Raw genomic sequence first — 24,170 nt, 5'->3', positions numbered from 1 at the left:
TGGGAACTATTTAACAGACAATCTCGGCTGAACTGGTGCTGGTACAGGTCAAACTCCTAATATAGCGTTTGTTAATTACCTTCAAAGCAAATTGGCAGCTAGCTGTCATTATTCTGTTAGACTTTAGGATTGCGGCTTGTTGTTTCTAAATCAAACATGTATTCAATAGTACTCATGTGTTCAATAGTACGCCGATTCTCCTACCTAAGATTGATATTAGTCGCCAAGGCTAGCCCCTGCTACGCTTAGATAGGATAACATCTTAAGAAATAAACACACTCTTCCGCAAGTATATTAGCAGGATATGATATAGTCGGGTACTGCGAGGAGCTACTACCAACTCACAGTGTGCAAAAGAGTCTCGGCATTGGTCGACTACTCAGACCATGATGAGTTACTAATCTAGGAAGTTTTACCAGTGCGGCTCTGCGGCGGAAAGTAGCCAAAATTCAGCCAACTACAGCTTCGCATCCTTCCCACGCCTCTGATTATTGTCGTCATTATCAAATTGCTGCGCAAAATGCAACAAGCCTTCATTCACTTAGATTGCCTGGTACGCACTTTGATTTTGATTGGTAATTTGGCAATTACCGATCTACTACGAGACTTTGGTACCTGATTCCGCGCAGTAGGCTCGGCACACCTGGTGCCTGATGGTGATAAGTGGAAATTATAAAGCCTCTCGGTTCCTCGACCTCCCTTGTATCTGATGAACAGCTGTTTCTCAGTGATCTTAATTACTATGAAGCTTTCTATTCTGAGCCTGATTGCCGTCTCCGGTGCCGTCTCGGCTACGCCTATTGCTACCCAGTTACTATCATTGCAAGGTGGTATTAATACCCGGTACTCTTCGGATATCACCCGGTAAATATATTCTGTTCTGTTTGATATAAGTTTAAATCTGTAACCTGAAATTTTTGCAGTAATGTATTCGTCAAGGGAATTCATTCGCATAATGACTACTGGCGCGATGTTCCTCTCTACACTGCTCTCTCTCTAGGAGTTGTTTCCGTTGAGGCTGATGTCTGGCACTACGATGGAGATGAGACAATTTATGTATATACACAATGAACTTTCTGTGTATATTTACCTGAATTAACAATCATTTTATAGGTTGGTCACCATGAGGCTGCTCTTAATGCGCAGCGTACTTTCCAGAATCTTTACCTTGATCCGCTCATTGATATTCTCAACCAGAACAATCCCAATAATACCTTCACTGCTGATCAGACTACCGTCAAGTACGCTTTGGTTTCATTTTGCTTTTGTAGTCTATTTCTTTGATTCTGACTATTTATGCAGTGGTGTTTGGGATACCAATTCCGGTCAGACTACTTATCTCTTTGTTGATGTTAAGACCGACGGAAACGAGACATGGCCGTACATTGTTGATGCCCTCAAGCCTTTAAATGACAAGGGATATTTGACTTACTACAACGGCTCGACCATCAACTATGGTCCTATTACCGTCATTGGTACTGGCAACACGCCATACGAATACGTTTCCGCGCAGGACAACCGCTACTATTTCTATGATGGACCTATTGCAACTCTTAATTCTTCGTACCCCAATACTCTTAATCCCATTGCTTCAGGATCACTTGCGCAAATCGTTGGCGATATCGCACCTTCAGGACTAAACAGCACTCAACTTGCGCTGGTGAAGAAACTTATTGATAATGCCCATGAGGCTGATATCATGACTCGTTTCTGGGAAGTTGCCTGGTGGCCTGTGGCTACGCGTAACACTCTTTACAGACAGCTTCTTGCCTTGGGTACTGACCTACTAAATGCTGACGATCTAGAGCTGGCTTCCAAATTTTATTAAGTGAGGTTGTATATCTAATGCAGAAGTGCAAATATTAAAATAGATAGAAGATATGACTGCCGAATGTAACTTACAATAAAAGAATAGAATGGCACTGGATAGCTAAGTTACTTTACCAGATAATGCGATAATAAGATGATAGCTGTTATTGTAGAGCCGATAATTGAAATCACTTTGCAATTGTAGCCGCATATATAACAGCGAAGCTCCTTTAGGTTTTCTCGCTTACTGTATACGTTAACTACGCTGATATTCTATAGTATATAATTATTTACATTGCTTTCCTGGATTCTGTTGAAATAAAACTGATAAACCTGCCATGCATCTCCCAATATCTCTCAATGAGAACGATCTATTTTGTAAAGCTTTTCAATATTTGAGCTTCTAACGTGATCAATAGTGCTCGTCGTCGTATTCGTCCTCTTCTTCTGAACTCATAGTATCAACTCTTCGAAACTTCAAAATATTTTTTTCGTTGTCCTTCTCGGTCTTTACTAGCTTTGCGCCAATCTCAGAGCATAAATTCACTACCGCTTTGATAATTTCTTGACGACGAGCTTCGCTTTTCGGAAATTCACGATCCTTTCCACATTTGACATGGACATCTTCATGTCTCTTCAAAGCTAATTCGATAGCATGAGCTTTTTGGTGACTCAAATCGTGGTCACTAATTGACCATGAAATCACAACTTCCTTGGGTTCAGAAATTGTCTTCTTGGAGGCTTTAATATTTGTTGCAGATTCTACCGAGTCGGGTCGTTTTATACTTTTGATAACAGGAACTGAATCCGCGCTGCCAATCCTGACCAAAGCGTGATTTGTTGGACACATTTCTTTCGCAGTCCGAAATGAGATATTCTTGCGATAAGATCCGTCCGCACTGACAAAATCAATGGTAAGATGGTCTGATAACAGGATAGTTTCGGCTGCATTCTGCGCCCATGACCATGTCTCTGTCTCTGTCCTTGTCTTTGAACCTTTCACCTTAAATTTCGCGCTTTTATCTTTGGGTGTCGTTCTAACACTCACAGCCTTCTCTTTGAATGTATCAGGCCTACCGCCAGCTTTTAAATCTGCAATGGCTCGCTTGTCTTCTGCGATACTTCCTCTCTTGTTCAGTCGCTCAAATTTTATGGCAGCCATGGCCGCGCTAAAGCTTTTCGCAGTCGGTAGATTGCCGCTGCGATACTTATCGTGTCCTGCGACGCGGGCGCCGGGCGGCTTTATCGAGCCGTGAACAACACCTTTCAGTGACTCCAATTTCGTCGAGTTCCTGAACATTTTGCTGTTCTTATCAAGGTAATGTACATATAGAGCATCGAGAGCGTTTGGTCTCTGCATTTCCGATGAAATATTTTTGCTTTGAGTTTTGGTCGCATAGTTCATAAATTTCGACACTCTTGCTTCTCTTTCCTTTACAGCCTTCGGTACTTGGTCTGACTTAGAATCTTCGGACTGTTTGGATAAATTGTTCCGTCTTTCATCTGCTGTAGATGCTGACTTCCCTCGAGACGTTGACAAGGGAGCAGACTCCTGTCGTGCAAAGGCGGATCGAGTGCGATTTTTATCGCTATCTTTGGATGGGATGTACTGCATAAAATCGTACGCCTCATCGTTCAATGATGAATATGCGCGAGCATTTAATATAATTATCTGCCTTGAATGAAGTCTGCATGTGGGTATGGTAGACCCGGCTGCTGCCATCGAAGCCGAAAAATGCGACACAGGCATTGTCGTCAATAACTGTGCTTGTACTCGACGACTGACAGCCATATCGCTAGGCGGTAGCAATTGAAAAAAAAACAAAAAATACGGCAAGTCACAAGTCAGTAAATTTCTTAAGTCTTGCTGAATGGCTCGATTGATTGTATTTGGAGAGTGTACGAGATATGCAGCTCCTCCAGTGAGTATCTTTGAACCTTTTAAAAAATGAGACGATAATAATTTTACGGTTTAGGGCTAGGGTAATAATATTAACCACACAGCAAGAACTGCTATATGGCAAAAATAATCAAGAGCTGAAGTCATTGATATACCTGTAAATTGCTATGGACTATCAAAACAGGGCCGGATCAAAGAAAGGAGGTACGCATGATGAATAATTTTTATATCTAGCCATTAGCCACTACTTACGGATTACAATAGGAGGCGGTGTCGCTGGGTTTAGCGAGACAAACGCAGACCGTCGTGAACGACTGCGTCGGCTTGCGCTGGAGACGATCGATATTGAGAAAGACCCTTATTTCTTCAAAAATCATTTAGGATCCTTTGAATGCAAGCTTTGTCTTACTGTACACATCAATGATGGTTCATATCTTGCGCATACTCAAGGCCGGAAACATCAGACGAACCTCGCGCGACGTGCTGCCAGAGACCAGCGAGAAGGCAAGACAGATCCGATCACTGGTCTTCTTATTACAAATGGTACGACAGGAGCTGCAGGTGCAGGTGCTACTTCAATTCAAGTTCGGAAGAACTTGGTTAAAATTGGTAGGCCAGGATATAGAATCACCAAGATAAGAGATCCCGTTAGTCGTCGGCAAGGTCTTCGGTTTCAACTACAGTATCCCGAAATAAGCACTGAAATTACTCCGAGGCATAGGTTCATGAGCGCATTCGAACAGCGAATAGAGAATGCTAATGACAATAAGCGATTTCAGTATTTGCTGGTGGCAGCCGAGCCTTATGAAACCGTGGCTTTCAAAATACCAAACAAAGAAATCGACAGACGCCCAGGGGATTTTTGGACGCGCTATGATAAAGATACGAATGAGTTTTTCTTGCAGTTACTCTTCAAGGCCGAAAAAGAAGAGCGCTATCATGGAGTTCCTGGTTTAAGGTAAAGGCATATAGCCACTGAATACACACTGGAATTTATTGTACGATATTACACAGTCGAAACTGTATGACTCTGTAATATGCTGCTACGACAGACTGTTTTAAAATATTCCCCATCGTATATAGATAGAAAGCGTGCTATTGTTTGACCCATATAGTGACGATCACGTGAATTTAATCACGTGACAAGAAGAACGATAGGCATCTCGCCACGAAGCCCGAGCGCCACCTGCATTACTCTCACTTTCACTTCATCAATCCTCTCATCGACTTATCAAATTTACCGCCATGGCCGCTGGAGAAAGGGCAATAAAGGCGCTTTCAAATGTCTTGCGGCGTGTTGCCGAGTCAGGCCGTCAGGCCATTCGTGAAGCGCTCGAGGAAGGCTGGCCGCCAGGAAATAATGGTGGCGGAGGCGGCGGCCTATTTGGACGTCGTCGTGAGCTTGTGCCTGTGCGAGTTCGTGTTCCAGTCAACAATAGTCCAAGGCTTCCTGAGCGTCCTCCTCCGTCGTCGTTTCGATGGTATTCAGCTCCCGCTCATCGTTGGCTTTCTACCGACTCGTTTGCGCGTAAGGCATTCAGTCACCAGGCTCGAGCAATCAGTACCCGCAGCTCTCCTGCTCGATTCACCTCAGTCTCAGCTCGTTTATCTAGTGTCAGCCACGGGACTACCTTTGCTCATCCGATATTCCGTCCTCGAATTGGCGGTACTCTTCATAGATCCCCTTTAGGATATTCACTTCCTGGATTTCCTGGTCGTGCTTCCGTCCGACACTTTTCCTACAACGTACACCCCATGGCTGACGTGATTGCCAATTTGTCTGCCGGTATTTGTGCTAGCGGCATCGGAGCTTCTAAGCTTATGGGATCTGTTACCAGAGTGGGCCCTTCTTACGTTCACAACCAGAAGGTCAATGTTTTTGTCACTGACGATGAAGCAGTCCGTGTTGTATTTAGTGATTTGCCCAAAAGCTTTGATCTAACTGCTCCGTTCTTTACAAGCAGCGAAGGCTCTGATTTGAAGTGTACAGTTGCTACCGAATCACGACAAATTGCTTGTGTTTCATTCGATATCACACCCACCTTTGACTTCGGTACGTTCGGTACTTTATCGGGGGATGCTGTGTACAGATCATTTCCAAAGTGGTCTGATAACGCTAGAGATAATTTGACTGTGGTGGTGCAAGACCTTCAAAAACTTTCTCTCTTAGGGGAATTTAGTTACAGTGTGCAATATGGCGACCACGGGCAGCAACACATTCGCGTATATTTCGGCGACAAGACTCGCGATGAGGTTGAACATATTTGCCGCGAACTAGATATCCGACGGGGTGTTGTTGTTAATGCTGATTTAATTGAGGCTGACGCAGCAATGCTTGCAACAGCTGGGACAGCCATTTCTGACGCTGCGGTGCCGGATATCGCAACATCTCCTACAATTGGACTTAGTAACACTGACTTCACGAATGAAACCTTGTTACTTTCTCCCTTTTCGTTCAGGTCAAATCAGGTCTCTGGTTCAGTCAGCGTTGCCAGTAGCCTGCCATATTCCCAGCTTATGCCGAGTTCCTACGGTAGTGAAGCGAGCGAGTTCAATGATCTGGCTTTGGATGCATTGGCGCCTTGGGCTGATAATGGTGGAATTGCGCCTCCAGTTTAGTTTTTTGCGGTGCATTTTTACTGCCAGCATATATTATTTTTAATGATCAGGAGAAACATTGGCCATTTATTGGAGTTAACGAGGCTGGGTTTTATTTTTTGTTATATGTTTCAAATTGTTTTGTTTATATATATATGCTTAGGATTTGCGATTCCACAGCTTACAATAATAATTTCTCAATCATCTGGCTGATTGCTAGTATCGAAATTTTTATCCGCAAAGTTACGCGGTAAATATCGGCTATCCAATCTATGAACGCTGAATTGAAATTCTATAAAAAAATTGCGAGAACTTAAGTATCACGTTTTCCAAATCATTAGATTCAATAAGTTGACCCATTAAATTTACCGTAGCCCTGGAGATTGCACATCAGCGAATCCTGGGATCCGGCCATCACTCCGATGAAAGATATCTTTCCAGAAATTATCGCCCATGAAATGACTGATAGTGAACATTCCTGGCTCATTTGTCAAATAATCGTACGCGTATATTTCAGATTCTGAAGTCTCAACTTTTCCTAGACTTGAGTCAATTTGCGACGGATCAAAGCGTTGATTTCGTACGGCTTGCGACTGCTCCTCTTCAAGGCTTGCAGATTTATTGGACGATGCTTGTGAACTATAAGAGGAAAACTTGTAACTTCTGCCATTCACATCCTCAAACTTAGAATTGAAGCCTTGAATTTCGCGAAGAATATGCTCGTAAATAGTAAGACCAGTATCCGGCATCCTGATTTCGTCGTCTGGAGACTCGATTATATCAGCTCCATCATTGCTGGTCATAAAATCATCATGACTAGAGTCCAAGCTGTCCACAGAAATCTTATTCTCTGATGGGGCGCTGTGTTGATCAGCCTCCCTAACGGCGACAGAACTGAGCATGTCTAAAGTTGAAGAATGGATTTCGTTGCACGAAGATGACACGCCAGTGTCGTACTCTGGGACCGCACTGAACTTTACAGAATTATACGCTCGCAATGGTGGAACTGAATCTTCCACGCGCGACTGTAGTTGCATCTTTTGCCTAGCTTCTATTTTGAAATGGCGAAACCAAAGAAACAGATGGCCTAAGACATATTTAGACTTTATGGCAATTGTAGAGAAGGGCCCATCAGCGCATAGAAGTTCAAGTTTCTGGTACACTTTTCCAAGATAGTACTCCGGGCGAACCATATTTAAGGAGCATATTGAGGCCGTACGGCTTATACGCAAGATCATAACTGATATTTTGAGCAAAACAGTACAAGCGTAGAGCACTCTGCCAGCAAGATGAGCTGGTGCAGAAGACAAAAGCTCAAGATCACACATATAAAATATGTCAATCAGCTTCTGACTTGACGCAATGCACCAGGATATTACTTCTGCGCTCAGAGGAGTCGTGTCCTGTGCATCCGGTCTTAGAGAACTCTCTTTGACAGGAACAACAAAATCTGAAAGATTGCTATCATTATGGAGGCCCACTTCGTGCATATAGACCTGCGAGCTGTGGTAGCAAATCAAGAGAAAAGCTGTGTAGACGATTTAGTACCAGTTCAAAAGCTAAAGACAAAATTTTATTCTTACGGTCATTTGGACAATTTTTCTTCCATGCTGCTAAACGCTTTTCAAACATTCGAATTAAATGTGAGGTTCGCGATTCGCGAATATCGACTAATTCAGCATAATCACGAGGGTGGAAGACAGAGTTAATATCATCCACGATCGCATGCAATCTAGCCAAACTGCATAGCCTACTGTCAAAATCGGTTTTGGCTTTTTGAGATTCCTCTAAAACTTTGCAGCAATCTTCTAGATATGAGGACCACTGCAGGAGTGCAGTTTGTTGATATAGCATACTCAGAATGCTTGAACTTAAAAAAACAGCTAACCAGATGCGACAATTCTCAGGCGACGGAAGAACAGCTGTTGAAGGTACTCGTCGTCCATCTGTATCATAGTCAAAAGTTTTAGCTCTTAGACGGGGCGGGTGACCAATACCAAGATCGTTCGCCATAGCGACGGCACAAGCCGTGAATATGTGTACCTTTTGGCACTCGAAACTTTCTAGAGGACTATGCCAAAAACTCAACGTCAACAGTGTTTGGACCAGATCGGCTGATTTGTTACCAACAATCAGAACTTGCTCAGATACAATCTTGTGCAGCTCCACCATCAAATTAGCACTCATCTCTTCAATTTTCTGGTCGCTCTGATTGGACATAATGCTACATATTGCTAAGCTAAGAACTGGGCTAGCATGAAGCAGATCATTGAATTTGGTATCCTCTTTAATGTATACTATACTGTTGAAGAGAGCAGCTTTTGTAACAAAATAATCAAGCATATCTTGCGCCATTTCATCCGTCATTCCGTGTCCAGCAAGTATGCCTTCAATTTGAGCCGGCTGTATTGATCGTAGACGAATGGCCTCAGAATCAGGCCGACCAAAAAAAGAGCGAAATGATTTGTCATATGATGACGCCTCGTGAGACCCCTTAGTAGCTAGCTCGGCTGGATTGGTGAATTTGGAATGGTCGTGTAGACTCGGTAGCTGCTGTTGGGAAGGAGAGGTCCTGTCGAAAGTCGTCTTTAAGACTGGACATGAAGCTGGCGGTGGCGTAAATGGATGAGGAAGAGAGTTTGAAATATGAGGTGACATGCGGGAAGGTACTTCGGAGACCTGAGTCGAGGAGGCAGCTGCTCTGTGATTAACGTCGGCAGGCTCGGGCGAGGTAGAGTCAACTGAATCACCTTCTTCACGAGCTGCACTGAGTCTTTGAGTCAGCTCATCAAGCTTTTTCTCAAGGTCTGCAACGCGGCTATGCGGTATAACAAAGTTAGAATTAGAAGATGGCTTAATCAGTAGGCTCAATGGTAAAGAGGAAGTAACATACGTATCAGTGCGCTTCTGGCGCTTGCGGGGGTTAACAGTGAACACACAGCTGCGAGAAGATTTAAAACAACGATGGCAGGAACCGGAGATATATTTTTCGTCGTGAGGTACACATCTGACTTTGAGAGCACGGCAATTATCGCATGCTCGAGAACGCTTGTGGTCGTCGGCCCCAGTAGGCTGCTCGGCAGCTCGCTGCGCCGGAGCTGCTGCACTGACGGTCTGCTGGCGGGGGGAAGGCTTGCTTTTTTCCACTGCAGAAGTTTCCGGCGGGTTGATAAGTGATGAAAGCGCGTAAGGTGATTGAGACTGAGAATGTACAAAAGGGTGCATTTCGTGAGAGAAAGTGCCGTGAAGGGGATGAGGAGAGAAGCCGGGGGCAGTCGGCGTCGGACCGGCGTCGGTTGCAAGCTTCCACCGACGCCGGCCCTCGGACCTATGGTCAGTTTGTTGATTATTTATGCCACATCCGCAACACAATGGTGATACCGGCGAACCAAACGGCCCGATTGCTGAGTAGGTGAATATGGCCTTTCACGACGAATAACGCTATAATTATTAATACAGAACTGGCTGATGACGAGAAATTTACTAAAAGCTACGTCTAGAAAAAAGCCAACACTAGCTCTCCTATGAAAAATGACTTGTACTCATGATTAATGTAGATAGATCAGCTCAACCGCACAAATCACTGCCTTTGGCGGTACGTTAAATGGCCTATCTGTCTTCCTTTGGACCAATACGCGTGTGGCAGTGGAAACAGGCCTAATCTGTGCGGAAACTGATAGCCATTTAATCGAATAGTTTGTAAATACCTAGTATTTGCCCCCGCTCCGCAGTAGCTAATTATACAAAGCACCATGCCTCGAAATTGCCAGATCGCAGCAATGCAGTATAGAATTGTAGAGCTCCTTCATTGCTCCTAAATACGTCCTTGTCCGGTTGTACTGCCTCTGAATATAGCTCGTGCTGCAGCTCCGCTTTGCCTGTCAGTGTCGCTGTCAGCGGTGACGATGACGTCGACTTTGCTTCCACAATGTCACCATCTTCTACCGCTTCTGTCTCATTTTTCCCCTCGGTGGTACCCCTCAAATCCGCATTTACACCATTTGTTGCGTCATCTGTCGTGCTGGTGCTGTCGGTGATCGCACTCCAAGTAGAAAACATATGTACTGACTTCACTGCTGCCTTGCCCGTGCTCTCGATCATTCCGCTTAGTAGGTCTCCGCTCATTGTCGTGCTACTGATCGAGCTTCCGCCCTTGCCATCTAGCTGCGATAGGTAATAAATAAACTCTGCATACGAGAAATTTTTTGGTGACGTCTCTGCAACAAATAGAAACCGCTTAATAGGTGCCATAATTTTAGCCGTTAGGTTCGCGAAATGCAGTCGCACGAGCTTATCGATCTTGCATCTTACAACTTCTGATTCTCTATCAGGTGCACCACTAGCCTCGACAAGCATGCTGCGCAATCCCTTGACAAACTTCTTGTCGCGAACTAGTAGCTTGGGTTTCGTAGATGTCACGGACGTAGGATTTTTTGATATGCCCATTCCTGTGAGCATTTTCTTGAAGGACTTGCGCTGCCACTCTACAGTTGCCGTGACTGGATAAAGCAAATCCACTGTCATTTGCTGCGTTGCTGCTGTCGCAGGCATCAAGTCCGGAAGCACAGGTAAAAAGCTGATATTCATCGTCGGCATGTTATTTAGCCGTCCGCGCCGATTGGTTCCTGTCGTTCTCTTTTCGGTTAGGGACAAGTCCAGCAAACTTACGGCTCCGTCACAATCAGCAACTATCTGAGATAGAAAAGGATTGGTGAATCCAGTGACGCCAGGAACCGGATTTTTACTAAGCAGATTCATTGATTCCAGGTCAGCGTGCATTGTCACGTACTCTCGAATTAGGCCAGTGTATGGCACAGGCTTGATCAAATCAATCGCATTCGTCACAAACTGGCTGCATGCCGCCGGAGTTACTGCAAATATTCCTATCGAATATCCAAGCATTATGTGCTCATACACAGTATAGATGTCTGCCGGGTCCTCTAGCATATCTATCATCGTACCCCAAGAGCCACTTTTCCCAAATAAAAACTTTTCTGTTTCACTGTATTCTCCAAGTGGAATTCTTGGATCTGCCGCCGACGCTTGTATTCTTATCTTCTCTCCCAAATATGCCAGCTCTATATGCCGTTTCTTCGGTCGTCCATTTTTGCCGTTGCTTTGCGCGCTTGAACTAAATCGGCTTACGATACCTTCCGGAGAAGGCCAGGCGGCAATATGTCCCGCTGCAGTTTGCAATGTGGGTAACAATGCAGGACCAAAGCAATACTGAGCGGCCCTCCGGACACAGGTTTCAAATAGAGCGGGAAACTCATACGGAGACAGAAGAGTCAAACTCTTTTGAGAATAATTTCGAGCTTTGGTTTTGTCATAGCGTTGCTGAAATAAAACGTAACCATACAGGTATCGACTAGTATATGTTCGAGATAGCTGAGGATTATTGACTGCCGAAGGGAATATCAGATCTTGTGTAGTGCTTTTAAAACGAAAGGTATGGAACGCTTCGGTATTTTCTGCATAACTTTGTTCCGGAAAAGACGAGAAGCATCTATATTTTTCTTGTAAGTCACGATATATCATGATTAAAAAAATATATATTCAAAACTCACATAGTTTTCAAATCCTGCTCCGATAGCTGCAAGGCCGGATATATACACTCAAATTCTGGTCCAATCTCCACATTAAAGTCAAGTGCACAAAAGCATGATATCCACCGTCGCAAATCTTTCATTCGAAATGGGACAGTTCCCGTAAGGTCAGGGTCGGCATTATACAATGCGTTCACAGCTTCCGAAAATGTGTGCATGCGGTTCTCGTTGCTCACAGCTGATGACGGTTTGACCTTTGTTGGCAAGGACATCACAGTGGTAGCGGAAGAAGCAGATAATAGATTTCGGTGAGGAGATACCCGCTGTGATGTCCATTCATTAGTCAAAGAATCTAGTCTATCAGAGGAGGATGATGGCGCCATTCTGCTGTTGTGATAAAGACTGATCGTGATATCGCGAGATTAGCCTTGAATCGTATGTTCAACGCATATGCCCTATATGACAATGCAATATTATACAGTAAAATTAAACATTAATCGTATTTTTCTAAGTAATTGGCGGCTTCTATTACTGCTCCATTGTCCTCATTGTTGTAGTTGTTCATCTCAGCAGCCTTAAAAATAAACTGGCGTAGGATGAGTTCATCAGACCCTGCATCGCCTGATAGAATAAAACTGGATCCTATCATTCAGAATAAAGTATGGGGAAATCCAGTTTTACGAGCACCAATTTCTTATTTATATTGGTGTCAATCCACCGGCAAGCATATCTGGGGCTTCTACATTTCAGATATGTTACATTGTGAAAATTACCCAGCACCTCTTACTCTATAGAATTCTAAGAAGTCTTTAATTTTGATCCAGAGTCTATTACTGATGACCCAGAGACTTTATGGAAATTTGGGTCAACAAGAAACCGCATCTTATGCAGCTGATTACAGTACATACTTTCTCACTTCGAGATCCTTAGTCGCATATAGTTAGCTCGAGAGTGATTACCGACCTCCTTTGCTGCTCTATATTACGACATATTTTGCCTGTTTCCATGTACCAAGAATTATCCTTTTAAAAAAGTCATACGTCGCATATTCGATCTTTTCGATCCTTGAAGTTTCCTTCGCATTTCGCCGACTTTAGCACTTTAGTATTATTTTGATGCTGAATCAATGCAATTTTATTTTGACGCTGAATCGACAAGTAATATGCGTTGCAAAATAGAAATTACTGAAGATCGAGAGAATAATTCAACACAAGTATTGCTCTTCAGTCGAATCAACTGAGATGACACCCAATGCGGAAGCTGTTCTTTATAGGAGAAGAATTTGCGAAACTCATACATATGGCAAGTGGTCGGACTTTATATTGGGAAGTTGGTCAGCTTTTACATATTGCCGGTCACTTACAGGGAAATTGTAAACCTCGGTGGCAAGATCAGGGATCAGTGACGACTGACTTCTGCGACTCAGCGATTATGCGAGGTTTCGATCTTATGGCATGAAAAGAAAGGGGATTACGTGTACGTGCAGTTCGGAGTGCCTCTGGAATTTGACTCATTTGACTCACACTGAGTTTTTTTTGGATTAAAATCCGACTAAGAAAGCTTGATGCGTACAGCAGAGAATAATGAACAGAACAAAAACCCATTAAGATGATTCAGTGTCGGTTCGTCAGGGGCGATGTGAAGGCGTCGAAATGTTTGGGTTGCATTGGACATCTAGTGTCTGATTTTACCTATTCGAGACCCAAGTTGAGACTTCTGGCGCCCTCATGCCAATCTGATAGTCTGTTTCGCTGTCAGACGAGGGTTAGATAAGATATGTTCAAATTTATGAGAGCAGTAAAATGCAATCAGAAGGCTGAATTTTTTTACCAGAATCTTTTGATATGTCATGTCTACGCGGTCATGAACCACAGCTTGTGTCAAGTTTCCAATCCCAGATATGGACATGAACTTGTTAAGGAACATACGTTTTATACGCGACAAATAGTGCAACCCTTACACAAAGCTTGTCGTTAGGTATGATGACATGACCATAATCCTTTTCAAGCAGTGATTGGCAATATATGGTCTATAGACCCGTGACGGAGATTGTAAGGGTAATCTTCTTGATGAATGGGTTGAGTACGAAAAGAATATAATAAACTATTGTCAATCGATTTGTAAGTACGTCGTAAAATATAAATCTGTACATGAGCATTAATTTCCTCCTCTTCTGATTTTTCCTCTTTCTGTATTCCTTCCTCCTCTTCCTGTATTCCTTCCTCCTCTACCTGGATTTTGTCGCTTCGTAAAATGCTTCGCCCCCTCTTCATCTCCATCCCGTTTCCTTTTTCCGCCAGCAGAAGTCCCAGTCGCCAGCCCTTGAGGTCGACCTTTTCCGCGACTACTGCCACGCTTATTATTAAGGCCTCCCCGATTTGCACGAGTTTTGCTAAAGATAACAATCTTTTCTTCCTCTTTCTCTTCATCAATGTTCTCCTCTTCGTTACCATTATCTTTCTTCTCGCCTTTAGAACGAGCCTTGAATTCTCTAGCTTCGCGCCTCTTGACAACTTCAATGTTCTCAATCGCGAATTCAACAACAATTCTGCGCTTGCGCAAATCCTCTGCGTCTTTAATGACTGGTTTCCGGCCCTTCTTCCCTTGTTGAGCTGATAAAGGAGATCCTTCACCATCGACATCATCAGATTTTGCAGCGTCAGCTTTAGTGGTGGCAATTCTATCAAGATCAGCTTGCAGAGATGCCAAATATTTCGGGCTAATCTCACGCGCATTCAGCCATCTTAATCCCATCAGCGCGCAACGGTGCGTCGAAAACTCGACAAATCCGTATCCGCGACTACGGCCCGCACCAGTCTTCTTGTCTTCAGTAATAATCTTCACTTGCTTGACAACTCCGAATTTCTTCTTCTTGCCAATTAATCCGCGTTGTTCTTCATTTGCGCGAGAGCGTTCCAGCTCCTCTTTTGAGAGCGGCAAACGAACGCCAGCCTTGACATCTTCTGCAAATCCAACAACTGCCTTGCGTGCAAGCGCCTTCAACTGTGCCTCTGTCATACTACGCGGAATATTCCGTACGGCGAGACGAGTGAGAGAAAGATGGAGCGACGGATTACTCCTTAGCTGCTGTCTACGCGCAGCAAGCGATTGCTGACGAATATCCATGTCAGTCTTGGACATTGCCTGTCCCAACTCTGAGTCCGGAGCAATACGGCCCTCATTAAGAAGGAAGACGTGTCGCTTGTCGCGGGCTCCGCTGTTGTCTTTTCCTGAGGCTGTGAGTCTGCGCTGAGCACCGGCCGACTGCAATTTTCCGGCACGCTCACGGTCGACGGCAGAGGTGACTGATAGAATGCGGCTGTCGAGAACGTATCGCTGATCGACATCATCAGCAATCAGAACAGAATTGTCAGCGACTTGCTTAGGAGCAGCAGCGATGCATGAAGCGTGATCTCCAGCATTGTAAAAGCATACGAATCCAGTACCGCGAGGCATTTCAGTCTCTTTATCAATCACGGGCAGAGCGTAGCGTACCGGGCCAAAGTTTGATTCAAAGTGAGATTTTAGAGATTCGGCAGTAGTCGCATATGATAAGTTTCGGATGAAGACTGTTGTTGGAGTTTTAGTGTCAACTTCAGAACGATGAACAAAAGATTTGGTTTGTTCTTCTTCTTCGTCGTCTTCCGCTTCGTCATCTTCTTCCTCTTCATCGCTATCGCTGTCATTTTCCTCTTCCTCCTCGTTACCGCTGCTTTCATCTTCCATTTTGATGTCCTGATCGCTGCCTGACTCTTCTTTGATCTCAGTTTCACTATTGTCTTCCGATTTTACGGAAATATCGTCATCTGATTCCTCCTTAAGAGCCTCATTCTCGGATTCTGCATCAGAGTCATCAGAAGAATCTTCTTCAGCTGATTCTGTCTTGATTTCTGACTTCTGGTGCTGAGTCCAGACGTCCTTTTGCACTGCGTAATCAACAGCAATCGGACGTCCATTCATCTCTTTGCCATTGACAGCCTTGATAGCATTCTCGGCGGATACACGCTTCCTCATGGTAACGAATGCAAACCCCGACATTCGTCCACCTGCTTTTCTAGGAATAATACACTCTGTAACTTTCCCGTAGGGCATGAATAGCTTTTTGAGTTCATCAGGATCGCGAATCGACCACGGCATATTACGGATAATCAAGCGCGGTCGACGACGTTCAATAAGTTCCCCATTGCTGTCGGTGCGTGGCTCATCAACCTGGTCTTCATCGTCAGATCCCTCGTCGTCATATATAGCTCGCTGCTTCGGAGCCTCCTTTCGTTCTCGCTTTTTCGCTAAATCGACGTTCAATACACGGCCTTCAAATTTGGTCTTGCGGCATTCGGCCATAGCTTTACTCGCATCGGATGCAAGCGCAAAGGTGACAAATCCAAAGCCTTTAGATTCTTTTGTTTTGTGATCAGTAACAATCACACTGTGTTTGACGGGACATATCTGCGAAAAGAAATCGGATAATGATTCAGACGTTGCAGAAAACGGAATCGACCGTACGAAGAGGGTGGTGTTCTCGCCGTCATTTTCAGAAGCCACGTCAGCCGTGGAAAAGTTAGTGTCTTCGGTAGGTCTCTCGACAGGTATCACACTATCGTCGGCCATTTTTTGTTGGTGGTGCTTCAAGCAGTGTTTTTACAGAAAGTTGTAAATATTTAAAAATTATTTTGTTGGAATTTCTTTCTTGGGAGTTTAAGGTTTATAATTCACGTGATCTAAGATTTTGTCGCTGCGTAGGCGGTCATTGTTCAGAAGTTAGATCATTACACATGGAAAATTCTGTTGTCTCTACGGGGTGGATTGCTAGAGTGATTATAGATACAAATAATGCATTCAGCTTCTTGCGCTTACAGAAGCTAAGCGCATTTTTAATGTGTGCAAGTAACGCACACACAGATCTAAGAGATCTCTGAGAGCCAGCTACAATGATCGCAAGCAGACCCAGGTCTTCAGCGTACAGTTTGTTCAGCATCTGCGATGATAATTTTACACGAGAATCAAACAAGTATAGGTGCACCGGCAACATTGCTGGCGGTAATCATTGCCGAGTGCATTTTGATGAGAAAGCTACAGCTATCGCTCGTCTCTGATGCGTGCCATTCCCTCGGCAAATGCCCTGCTGTTAGCATCTCGTATTATCGGCTGGGCTGCAGCCCGCTTTCTTCCTGCTTCTGTCTGAAAACTCTCATGCTCATTGCCTTCTTCATTTTCTGGTTGTGGTTGTATTTGAGCGGAACTGCGCTTAGAAGTTGAGTAAGTCTCGAGAGCTTTCTTTCGGTAAGCGGCCGCAGCGTTATTATTCTTAACAACAAAAGGCTCATTTATAGCTTGCTTGAAGCGTCTGATTTTCTGGTCACCCCAGCCAGGAATATTGTGAAGAGAATTGCCAAAATCGTCGACTGCTCCTGCAACAGATCCAAAGTAGGCAATGAGATTGGCCGCGTCAGTTTTGTTTACGCGAGGTATAGATCGTAAAACTTCGACGATTTGCTTGTTGTAGTCGCTGTCTTTTTTGCCTTGTATCGCAGTTGGCGAAACCTTGTAAAGGCGTCGGAAGAGAGCCACGTAGGTGCCAGCTTCGCGAGGACTTGATCTGTTAGTATAAGACGCATACAGACACTGGATCAAAAAAAGCCTAAAAAGGAGAAGGAACCTACGACCAGGCGAGAAGGATCGTCATCTCTTTGACGACGGCTGCTTTTGAGAGACTCTTGATCGATTCCTCATGGTTTTCAATGTCGACAACGACAAGTAGTATGCGATTCTTGTACTGCCCCATTTTATTCATGCGGTTGAAAATGTATTCGGGATGTAAACCTAATTCATCAAATTAGATACAAAAATGAATCATTAATTGAGACGGAGTATGTACGGTGGTATTTGAGACTGAGGAAGAGAATGGCTACGTTTTCAGCTGGGACGTAGTCTGGTGTGATATCAGCGATCTCCCACGAAGCGCCTTTGATATGCTGCAGAAGCGGATTGCCTTCCTGTCTGCGATTAACGAGGATTGTGCCTGCGGCTACTAGCTTGGGAACTGGTTGCTGCGGCGTCGTTCGAGGCGGCTGGGGAGTGGATGTAGACGATGCAGACGATGTAGGCTGTTGAGGAAGAGATGCGGCTTGAGGACGACGCAAAGAGGCAGACTCGCGCTCGGCGTTGACTAGGTCTGCCAGCTCAGCTGCGTCGTCGGCGAAGTAGTCGTGATCGACGTCGCCCATTGCGCATGCGGAAGGTGGATAAGAAGAGAACTGTACGGATGAGATAGTATGGATGAAGCGGCGCTGGGAAGAGACAATGAAGCTAGAGACGTAACACGTGCATTCGATAACGCGAGTACCGCCGAGCGGGAATCTACAACTAGAAAGTAAAATATTAGATTGATGAGATAACTAATGACTCGGACGATGTTCCTGGCGGCGAGGCACCGAAATGAGAGCAGGCTCAGAGATATGTTTAGGGTTGACGGGAGGAATGTGGTACCGAAATTTATCTGGGACCCTATCACATCGCTCGATGCCGCAGAGATTATCTCAGAAGCCTGGTTCTGTACTGCTCTAGTTGCGAAATCGACACGTCCTATTCAGAGCAAAAATAAATCGGTCATATCTAGTGTCTAGTCCTTGCCATCAGCAGCAGAAGACAAGGGCGCGCAATAGACGCGTGGTTTGTTGACAAGTCGCCGATTTGGCACGGGTCCGGCGCGCGTGCTGGCACGCAGACAAACTCTATTCGAGACACGAGCATCTGCCGCCGCGTTCCCTTCCACTTCTCTTCCACTTCTTCTTTCTCTTCTTTCTCTTTTTTCTACATCTATTCTCCCCTCCCTCAACTCCCCGACTGCCCTCTGCCCATCTCTAACCTTGTGTTAGCCACTCGCACCCTCTCAGCTGCTATACAGCCTTCCGGCAAAATGCAGCAGCGCTCGCCTTCGAAGCTCGCGCGACGGGGACAGTCCTCTTCTCTGTCGTCGACAACCATCCGCGCTCCCTCTTCTCACAACATGATGCGTTCTCTCTCTTCCGTCCATCTACCGCCACCACCGCTCTCCTCCGTCTCTGTAAACGTCCCTCACCGCCCTCCGCCCGCGCCCGTCAAGCGTCCTCAACCTCAGCCTCAGCCCGCGCTGGCCTCGAACGCTACTGCTGCTGCTGCTCAACACATACTCGCGACGCCCTCACTCTCGTCCATCGCGTCGTATTCTTCTGCAAAAGAGAATGACGATCCATCGCCCGCAGTTGAGATTCCACCGCCCCACCTTATGCCTGCGATCGACGACGACGGCGAGAAGCCGCCGTTCTCATACGCGACCCTCATTGGAATGGCCATTCTACGCGCTCCCAACCGCCGCCTAACTCTTGCGCAAATATACAAGTGGATCAACGATACCTTTGTCTATTACCGTTCTTGTGATCAGGGCTGGCAGAATTCTATCCGTCACAATCTCTCACTCAATAAAGCTTTTTCAAAGCAAGAGCGACCCAAAGACGACCCGGGAAAAGGCAACTACTGGATTGTCGAACCAGACTCCCAGTATCTTTTTATGAAGACTCGTCCTCGCAAGGCTCTTTCGTCAACCTCATCCTCGCTTGGCGCGTCTTCTGCAACTCCATCGCTAGCCATTGCACGCGCGTCCAAGTCAGAATCCTCCGTCTTACAGCCACCTTCGAAGCGCATCGCAGATAACGCTCTATCATCATCTCCCGATATTGTGGTAAAGCGTGCTCGCTCTTCAGCAGACGCGTATTCAGACGCGTCAGCAACTCAGCATCCGCCTCTGCCACAAATGGTCAAAAATGAATTTGCTACTCCTATGCGTCCTGCCTCGCAGTCTAACGCGTCATTATCAATCTCTTCGTCGAGCGCGGCTCCTGACTTGTCCTTCGCGTCTTCCTCTTCTCCTTTTTCAGGTCTTCCTTCTACTCCTGCTACTGGTGATCCTAATTCAAGATCTTTTCTACTACCTGTCCCGAGCTTCATCGATAAAAAGGCTAAATCGACGCGTCGGACAACAGCAAACACAAAGTCAGCCGCGGTGGCACGGCAACAAAAGCAGTTCCAGTCTGGCTCTGGTCGCCAAAGTAGCTTTCCTCTGTCGGTTGACTCTTCCCATGATGCTCTTGACACTGACGATGATGACGTCGATATTTTTTACGAAGACGAGGAAGATGTACTACGAGCTGATGGCAGAACCTCGTACGTCGATCAGCAGTCTTTGCTATCAAATTCTCCAAATACCTCGCTGCGAAATCATCGCGCTCATGTACGGCTAATGACCTCTCCCGTTGTTGGCTCACTTATGGTGCCGAGAGATGACCCCAGCGGTCTCTATTTTAACGCACCCGCAACGGCGCCTCTGCAACCAAGTAACCAACCTTTTGCGCAGTCGCCGCTGAGGAATAGTACACCGCAAAAACAGCTGTCCCATGAATCAACCACCTACTCTCCACTAAGACCTCAGCACCAAGCTGGAACCTCACCTTTCGGCTCGCCAATATATATTCGTCAACATCATCAGCAATTTATGTCACCTCAGCGCAAATTACTTGCACACTCAACCTTCACGTTCAATGAATCGGGGTCGCCTGTGGTTCCTGCTCATGCGTTACTCCAACAGCAAATGGGCTCGGGTCCTATTTCGCTCAATGACGAAGATGACGATCTACTGAGATTTGGGTCGTCGCCGGATAAGCGCGGCACAAAGACTCGTCCGCAATTTTTCTTTGACGATTTCTTCTACTATGGGCGACGAAATGGTAGCAGCATGCTTGATTCCGATCGACGAAGTAGTGACGCCGATACCGAAGATGACTTGCAGAGTGAAAAGCGGCACGACTCTGCATTGGGCGTTGAGGTCTTTGGAGTTGATGTATGCGGTGTAGTTCAGCGAGCAGTCGAGATAAATCGCGCGAAGGAGGCTCTCGCGCAAGGACATCCGCTAAACTTTGCTGCGAAAACTAATGTCACTGCTACCACTGAAATGAATCAGTCTCTTGAGGACTCACGGCAGCGTCAGCGTGCTGGAGATGATAGCGAGGACGTATATGGGATGCGATCGCATGGGATGTTTAGGACTATGACGTTCTAGTTTTTGATATAGACTTTCTTTGATTGAACCGGTAGTTTTTTTTTTGTTAAGTTGTCTGATTACTATTCTTGGGTTTTATTGCGTTATACTATATGTGGAGCTTTAATATTTTTGACCGCGTTAGGTGGAGTTTTTTCGTGATTATTAATATGTTTAAATGTGAGTCAGTGTATGATATGAGAGTTTGTATAATTATTATCCTTGTGAAATCTGTTTATTATATGATCAGTACTATAAATTTTAAATAGATTCAAATCGAGAGCTCCCAATGAAAACATTCCGCTACGACATGGCAGTATCTTACAACTTTTATGCTATCGTACACCCACCACTTGATTTCATCATATCGCCGAACTCGAACATTGGCAAAGCCTAGTCAGAACTAGCACATCCATGGCAGCCACAGGTCACACACTCCACCACCTTATCCTTGGCCATCTTCGCCTTTGGCACTCTGCATATACAAGTAGCGTTGAAGTTGTTCTCCTTTGCCTGAATACATCTCAGACAGCATAGCTTTTCGTAACCTTGCTTCTTCCACTTTGCAATCAAATTGCCATCCGCGTATCCTTGCTTTAGTAGCCACTGATAGAGCTCTGAGGAAATTGCTTCTCTGGAATAGAATAAGTCGTAAATATATCTGGAACGTTGATGAGTGATCTGGAAAACGGGCCACAGCGATTCATTTTTGCGTTTGCCCTCATGAGGAGTGGTCTCTATATCTTTGAGACGATTTGCGAAGTCGAGCAAGGTGTCTTCAATGTCTGCAAACCCTTCTGGTGGCTTCTTTGTGCGTTGGGTACGAACGCGTGGCATTTTCTGTGAGTATGGGTGTGTGGAGTATAAAGCGGGATAGACACAGCCAGAAATAGGTAGTACATCTCCTAACGTGGAATAGAGCCGTGATGATAAACACGAAACGCGTGCGTTTGATAACTTAAGTGTCGCTCCCACGCAGCCCCTGCAGCCGGTACAGAAGCGGCAACCGGATAGGCGTCATCTTGTCTTTTGCGCATAGTCTCCTGTTATCTGAATAAATATCGCGATGATTAACCCTGCCACGAGAAAAAAGCGCTTGTTGTTCTTGATTTGTGCATCTGCGTTAGTGCTTTTTTATATCGTCTATCGTCGAGCCGCAAGCGATGGCTCTGACAATGATTACGGCTACGTAGTTCCTGATTTCAAAGCTAGTACGAAGCTCCTCCTACGCTCTTTAGATTAAGAGGACTTTTATTCTGACCAGTTTTTTTGTTCTAGTTCGCAATAAGGCTTTGGCCTCTGAAATGGCTCAATCATCAGGCGGCAATTATGAACCTCTTGATGAGATCCGCAGTCTGCTGCTACGCTCACCCGGTACGCCAATTTCGTCATATTTTTGGGTTTTATAATGCTAATATGTAATTCTAGTTGTCGTTTTCTCAAAGTCTTATTGGTAATTTGTAGCAATCTTATTGACTAATTGACGTATTGTAGTATTCGATCTGACGTTTCTCCTATTAACAGCCCTCACTCTCGCTTCGTTAAGAACCTCCTCAAAATGCATTACAAGATAAGCCCTGAGCCACTCATCAAGGAACTTGACCTTGACCCTCACGGACCGGCAATTCAAGATGCTCTACTCGAAATCTCGGGCCGCAGAACCGTGCCAAATGTCTTTGTGGGCGGCAAGAGTCTCGGTGGCGGCGATGAAATTCGGCTGCTTCATGGCACGGGACGGTTAATTACTGAATTCAAAAGCAAGGTTGGTAAGAGTTTTGCTATCGAACGCGTAAAAGAGTCGGAGTCGGAATAAAGCTGGGCAGTCAGATCAAATTTTGTCACAAGAGCAAACCGCTTTTATCAGGCATTGATACATCAGCAATTTTGTGTCATTGGAATCAATGTTCTATTGGAGTAATCTTATCATTCTCATACGGTTCTTTGAACCACCAATTAACCTAAAATATTCGTGTCAGCATTGCGCTTGATGCAGAGCCAATAAAAAAATAGCCGTACACTTGCTGTAAATTCTTCTTCGATGCTTGCCACTTCATGCCACCATCTTTCTGGAATAAAGAGCCCATCTCCAGGCTCTAGCACGCAGTGCCCGTATTCGACCTCCCCATCTTTTGCTGCTCCAAAGTTTCTGTTCCCCAGTATTCCCTTCTTTCTATTCTTGTTGAGTTTCTCCATGTCCGACGTGTTTAGATCTTTGGTATTATACTCTGGTTCCCATAATGTTATCTTCTTCCTACCTGCAATCATAACATATAAATTCTCATTCGGGTCAAAGTGTCGCGGAGTGTATGTATTTCGTCCAATCCAAGCACTGCATCCATAAACATGCTTTTCAGCTTCAGCCGGAAGATATTTCGGCAGAGGCAAGAAATCCGACTTCAGCGCAGGCAGTGATTCTAATAGAGGAGTTTGCGCAAGATATATATTTCTCATGCTCTCTGGTAAGCTTTCCGGAACCGCGGAATGTATCTTGAGAAATAAAGAAAGCGGGATCTCCGTTCTCGTAAAATCAGTTTGTTGGCTAACCGTTTGCATAGGAGATGTAAATTGTCCTTCGACGAGTCTTTGGACATCAGGATTGAACCGTCCAGTCTCTACATCAACAAATGGATCCCGTCCATTCTCACTAATCAAGCGCAAAAAATGGTCTATTCTCAGCGCCTGTCTAGATCTCTCTTGGCCACTAAAATCATCCTTCTCCGGCCGGACCCATCTGGTCAGGGCAGGTAGATGGCTGAATTGTGATTTAAATACGCACGGTATACTTTCCTGTAAAAAGTCTTTAATGAAAGTAGTCCGCGAAATATCTCGGACCAATTGGATTTTCCCCATATTGGATTTTGACTCGTATTGTTCTCGAGCTGAAGATTGCTGTACAATCAGAATTCACTCGAATCGTTTTTGATTTTTTTAACCCTACTCCGAAGAGACGTCTGAGATGATCGCAACTACTTACTTCAGATTATGTGTCAGATAGTTTAAAGCCTATGCCTAGTACAAGAAAGCTTTATCAACTAAGTCATGCATATAAGCATCAATTAATCTGTATTACAGGATTAAATCAGATTCATACGAAAGTAGTTCATGAATATCAGGTAAACCATATCTAGATGTCGTGGACAAACCATCATAAAGGCACTAAACAGAAGGTTCCCAACAAACCTCGCCAAACTAAAATTAACAAAAAATCCCGTGATCATACAAGTTCCAAACTAACAGTTAAACGACT

General features: G+C 45.0%; 12 protein-coding genes across 12 annotated transcripts; 5 read left to right on the top strand and 7 right to left on the bottom strand.

Annotated features, from left to right (window-relative positions):
• Positions 1 to 481: 481 nt before the first annotated feature.
• V2V93DRAFT_364097 (uncharacterized protein) lies at positions 482 to 2,088 on the top strand. Its single transcript, XM_066908773.1, has 4 exons — positions 482 to 864; positions 924 to 1,056; positions 1,114 to 1,241; positions 1,303 to 2,088. Exons 1-4 carry the CDS (start codon positions 710 to 712, stop codon positions 1,826 to 1,828), a joined length of 942 nt encoding a protein of 313 aa, XP_066767879.1. The 5' UTR covers positions 482 to 709; the 3' UTR covers positions 1,829 to 2,088.
• Positions 1,900 to 3,738, bottom strand: V2V93DRAFT_364094 (uncharacterized protein). Its single transcript, XM_066908772.1, has one exon. The coding sequence runs from the start codon at positions 3,599 to 3,601 to the stop codon at positions 2,222 to 2,224; it is 1,380 nt and encodes a 459-aa protein (XP_066767878.1). The 5' UTR covers positions 3,602 to 3,738; the 3' UTR covers positions 1,900 to 2,221.
• Positions 3,633 to 4,813, top strand: V2V93DRAFT_117042 (uncharacterized protein). The gene is made up of 3 exons (XM_066906769.1): positions 3,633 to 3,731; positions 3,786 to 3,913; positions 3,974 to 4,813. Exons 2-3 carry the CDS (start codon positions 3,877 to 3,879, stop codon positions 4,669 to 4,671), a joined length of 735 nt encoding a protein of 244 aa, XP_066767877.1. The 5' UTR covers positions 3,633 to 3,731; positions 3,786 to 3,876; the 3' UTR covers positions 4,672 to 4,813.
• A 50-nt stretch (positions 4,814 to 4,863) lies between these two features.
• V2V93DRAFT_364091 (uncharacterized protein) lies at positions 4,864 to 6,586 on the top strand. Its single transcript, XM_066908771.1, has one exon. The coding sequence runs from the start codon at positions 4,955 to 4,957 to the stop codon at positions 6,326 to 6,328; it is 1,374 nt and encodes a 457-aa protein (XP_066767876.1). The 5' UTR covers positions 4,864 to 4,954; the 3' UTR covers positions 6,329 to 6,586.
• V2V93DRAFT_364090 (uncharacterized protein) lies at positions 6,433 to 9,574 on the bottom strand. The gene is made up of 3 exons (XM_066908770.1): positions 9,201 to 9,574; positions 7,891 to 9,125; positions 6,433 to 7,835 (listed from the first exon to the last, which is right to left on the bottom strand). The coding sequence occupies exons 1-3, from the start codon at positions 9,530 to 9,532 to the stop codon at positions 6,673 to 6,675; spliced, it is 2,730 nt and encodes a 909-aa protein (XP_066767875.1). The 5' UTR covers positions 9,533 to 9,574; the 3' UTR covers positions 6,433 to 6,672.
• A 471-nt stretch (positions 9,575 to 10,045) lies between these two features.
• On the bottom strand, positions 10,046 to 12,125 carry V2V93DRAFT_389890 (uncharacterized protein; the record flags this gene model as incomplete). The annotated part of the gene is made up of 2 exons (XM_066912375.1): positions 10,046 to 11,813; positions 11,875 to 12,125. The coding sequence occupies 2 exons, from the start codon at positions 12,123 to 12,125 to the stop codon at positions 10,046 to 10,048; spliced, it is 2,019 nt and encodes a 672-aa protein (XP_066767874.1).
• A 1,806-nt stretch (positions 12,126 to 13,931) lies between these two features.
• On the bottom strand, positions 13,932 to 16,506 carry V2V93DRAFT_364086 (uncharacterized protein). The gene has a single exon (XM_066908769.1). The coding sequence runs from the start codon at positions 16,459 to 16,461 to the stop codon at positions 14,011 to 14,013; it is 2,451 nt and encodes an 816-aa protein (XP_066767873.1). The 5' UTR covers positions 16,462 to 16,506; the 3' UTR covers positions 13,932 to 14,010.
• Positions 16,507 to 16,642: 136 nt separating this feature from the next.
• On the bottom strand, positions 16,643 to 18,515 carry V2V93DRAFT_364083 (restriction endonuclease type II-like protein). Its single transcript, XM_066908768.1, has 3 exons — positions 17,729 to 18,515; positions 17,514 to 17,673; positions 16,643 to 17,443 (listed from the first exon to the last, which is right to left on the bottom strand). Exons 1-3 carry the CDS (start codon positions 18,075 to 18,077, stop codon positions 16,930 to 16,932), a joined length of 1,023 nt encoding a protein of 340 aa, XP_066767872.1. The 5' UTR covers positions 18,078 to 18,515; the 3' UTR covers positions 16,643 to 16,929.
• Positions 18,516 to 18,668: 153 nt separating this feature from the next.
• V2V93DRAFT_364080 (fork head domain-containing protein) lies at positions 18,669 to 21,219 on the top strand. The gene has a single exon (XM_066908767.1). The coding sequence runs from the start codon at positions 18,770 to 18,772 to the stop codon at positions 20,942 to 20,944; it is 2,175 nt and encodes a 724-aa protein (XP_066767871.1). The 5' UTR covers positions 18,669 to 18,769; the 3' UTR covers positions 20,945 to 21,219.
• On the bottom strand, positions 21,140 to 21,785 carry V2V93DRAFT_364079 (G10 protein). The gene has a single exon (XM_066908766.1). It carries the CDS (start codon positions 21,758 to 21,760, stop codon positions 21,317 to 21,319), a length of 444 nt encoding a protein of 147 aa, XP_066767870.1. The 5' UTR covers positions 21,761 to 21,785; the 3' UTR covers positions 21,140 to 21,316.
• A 134-nt stretch (positions 21,786 to 21,919) lies between these two features.
• V2V93DRAFT_364077 (thioredoxin-like protein) lies at positions 21,920 to 22,938 on the top strand. Its single transcript, XM_066908765.1, has 4 exons — positions 21,920 to 22,134; positions 22,202 to 22,297; positions 22,352 to 22,376; positions 22,448 to 22,938. The coding sequence occupies exons 1-4, from the start codon at positions 21,990 to 21,992 to the stop codon at positions 22,734 to 22,736; spliced, it is 555 nt and encodes a 184-aa protein (XP_066767869.1). The 5' UTR covers positions 21,920 to 21,989; the 3' UTR covers positions 22,737 to 22,938.
• V2V93DRAFT_116765 (uncharacterized protein) lies at positions 22,779 to 24,124 on the bottom strand. Its single transcript, XM_066906767.1, has 2 exons — positions 22,940 to 24,124; positions 22,779 to 22,881 (listed from the first exon to the last, which is right to left on the bottom strand). The coding sequence occupies exons 1-2, from the start codon at positions 23,771 to 23,773 to the stop codon at positions 22,822 to 22,824; spliced, it is 894 nt and encodes a 297-aa protein (XP_066767868.1). The 5' UTR covers positions 23,774 to 24,124; the 3' UTR covers positions 22,779 to 22,821.
• Positions 24,125 to 24,170: the final 46 nt, after the last annotated feature.

The sequence above is a fragment of the Kockiozyma suomiensis genome (genome assembly GCF_038497685.1).
Source record: "Kockiozyma suomiensis strain NRRL Y-17356 unplaced genomic scaffold V2V93scaffold_2, whole genome shotgun sequence".
In the NCBI taxonomy this organism is placed as follows: Eukaryota; Fungi; Ascomycota; class Lipomycetes; order Lipomycetales; family Lipomycetaceae; genus Kockiozyma; species Kockiozyma suomiensis.
Note: the sequence above shows the minus strand (reverse complement) of the source record. Positions and strands in the feature narration are given on the sequence as shown.

What these genes read in the sequence shown, in the direction of transcription:
- V2V93DRAFT_364097 (XM_066908773.1), top strand. Translation starts at nt 710, where the DNA reads ATGAACAGCTGTTTCTCAGTGATCTTAATTACTATGAAGCTTTCTATT. An exon ending in TACTCTTCGGATATCACCCG is followed by an intron (nt 865 to 923) that starts GTAAATATATTC and finishes AAATTTTTGCAG; the next exon opens with TAATGTATTCGTCAAGGGAA. An exon ending in GCTGATCAGACTACCGTCAA is followed by an intron (nt 1,242 to 1,302) that starts GTACGCTTTGGT and finishes CTATTTATGCAG; the next exon opens with TGGTGTTTGGGATACCAATT.
- V2V93DRAFT_364094 (XM_066908772.1), bottom strand. Translation starts at nt 3,601, where the DNA reads ATGGCTGTCAGTCGTCGAGTACAAGCACAGTTATTGACGACAATGCCT.
- V2V93DRAFT_117042 (XM_066906769.1), top strand. Translation starts at nt 3,877, where the DNA reads ATGGACTATCAAAACAGGGCCGGATCAAAGAAAGGAG. An exon ending in GGCCGGATCAAAGAAAGGAG is followed by an intron (nt 3,914 to 3,973) that starts GTACGCATGATG and finishes GGATTACAATAG; the next exon opens with GAGGCGGTGTCGCTGGGTTT.
- V2V93DRAFT_364091 (XM_066908771.1), top strand. Translation starts at nt 4,955, where the DNA reads ATGGCCGCTGGAGAAAGGGCAATAAAGGCGCTTTCAAATGTCTTGCGG.
- V2V93DRAFT_364090 (XM_066908770.1), bottom strand. Translation starts at nt 9,532, where the DNA reads ATGCACCCTTTTGTACATTCTCAGTCTCAATCACCTTACGCGCTTTCA. An exon ending in CGCCAGAAGCGCACTGATAC is followed by an intron (nt 9,126 to 9,200) that starts GTATGTTACTTC and finishes TATACCGCATAG; the next exon opens with CCGCGTTGCAGACCTTGAGA. An exon ending in GAAAAATTGTCCAAATGACC is followed by an intron (nt 7,836 to 7,890) that starts GTAAGAATAAAA and finishes TCGTCTACACAG; the next exon opens with CTTTTCTCTTGATTTGCTAC.
- V2V93DRAFT_364086 (XM_066908769.1), bottom strand. Translation starts at nt 16,461, where the DNA reads ATGGCCGACGATAGTGTGATACCTGTCGAGAGACCTACCGAAGACACT.
- V2V93DRAFT_364083 (XM_066908768.1), bottom strand. Translation starts at nt 18,077, where the DNA reads ATGGGCGACGTCGATCACGACTACTTCGCCGACGACGCAGCTGAGCTG. An exon ending in CCTCAGTCTCAAATACCACC is followed by an intron (nt 17,674 to 17,728) that starts GTACATACTCCG and finishes TTGATGAATTAG; the next exon opens with GTTTACATCCCGAATACATT. An exon ending in ACGATCCTTCTCGCCTGGTC is followed by an intron (nt 17,444 to 17,513) that starts GTAGGTTCCTTC and finishes TAACAGATCAAG; the next exon opens with TCCTCGCGAAGCTGGCACCT.
- V2V93DRAFT_364080 (XM_066908767.1), top strand. Translation starts at nt 18,770, where the DNA reads ATGCAGCAGCGCTCGCCTTCGAAGCTCGCGCGACGGGGACAGTCCTCT.
- V2V93DRAFT_364079 (XM_066908766.1), bottom strand. Translation starts at nt 21,760, where the DNA reads ATGCCACGCGTTCGTACCCAACGCACAAAGAAGCCACCAGAAGGGTTT.
- V2V93DRAFT_364077 (XM_066908765.1), top strand. Translation starts at nt 21,990, where the DNA reads ATGATTAACCCTGCCACGAGAAAAAAGCGCTTGTTGTTCTTGATTTGT. An exon ending in TCTGCTGCTACGCTCACCCG is followed by an intron (nt 22,298 to 22,351) that starts GTACGCCAATTT and finishes ATGTAATTCTAG; the next exon opens with TTGTCGTTTTCTCAAAGTCT. An exon ending in GTTTTCTCAAAGTCTTATTG is followed by an intron (nt 22,377 to 22,447) that starts GTAATTTGTAGC and finishes TCCTATTAACAG; the next exon opens with CCCTCACTCTCGCTTCGTTA.
- V2V93DRAFT_116765 (XM_066906767.1), bottom strand. Translation starts at nt 23,773, where the DNA reads ATGGGGAAAATCCAATTGGTCCGAGATATTTCGCGGACTACTTTCATT. An exon ending in AAGAAGAATTTACAGCAAGT is followed by an intron (nt 22,882 to 22,939) that starts GTACGGCTATTT and finishes CGAATATTTTAG; the next exon opens with GTTAATTGGTGGTTCAAAGA.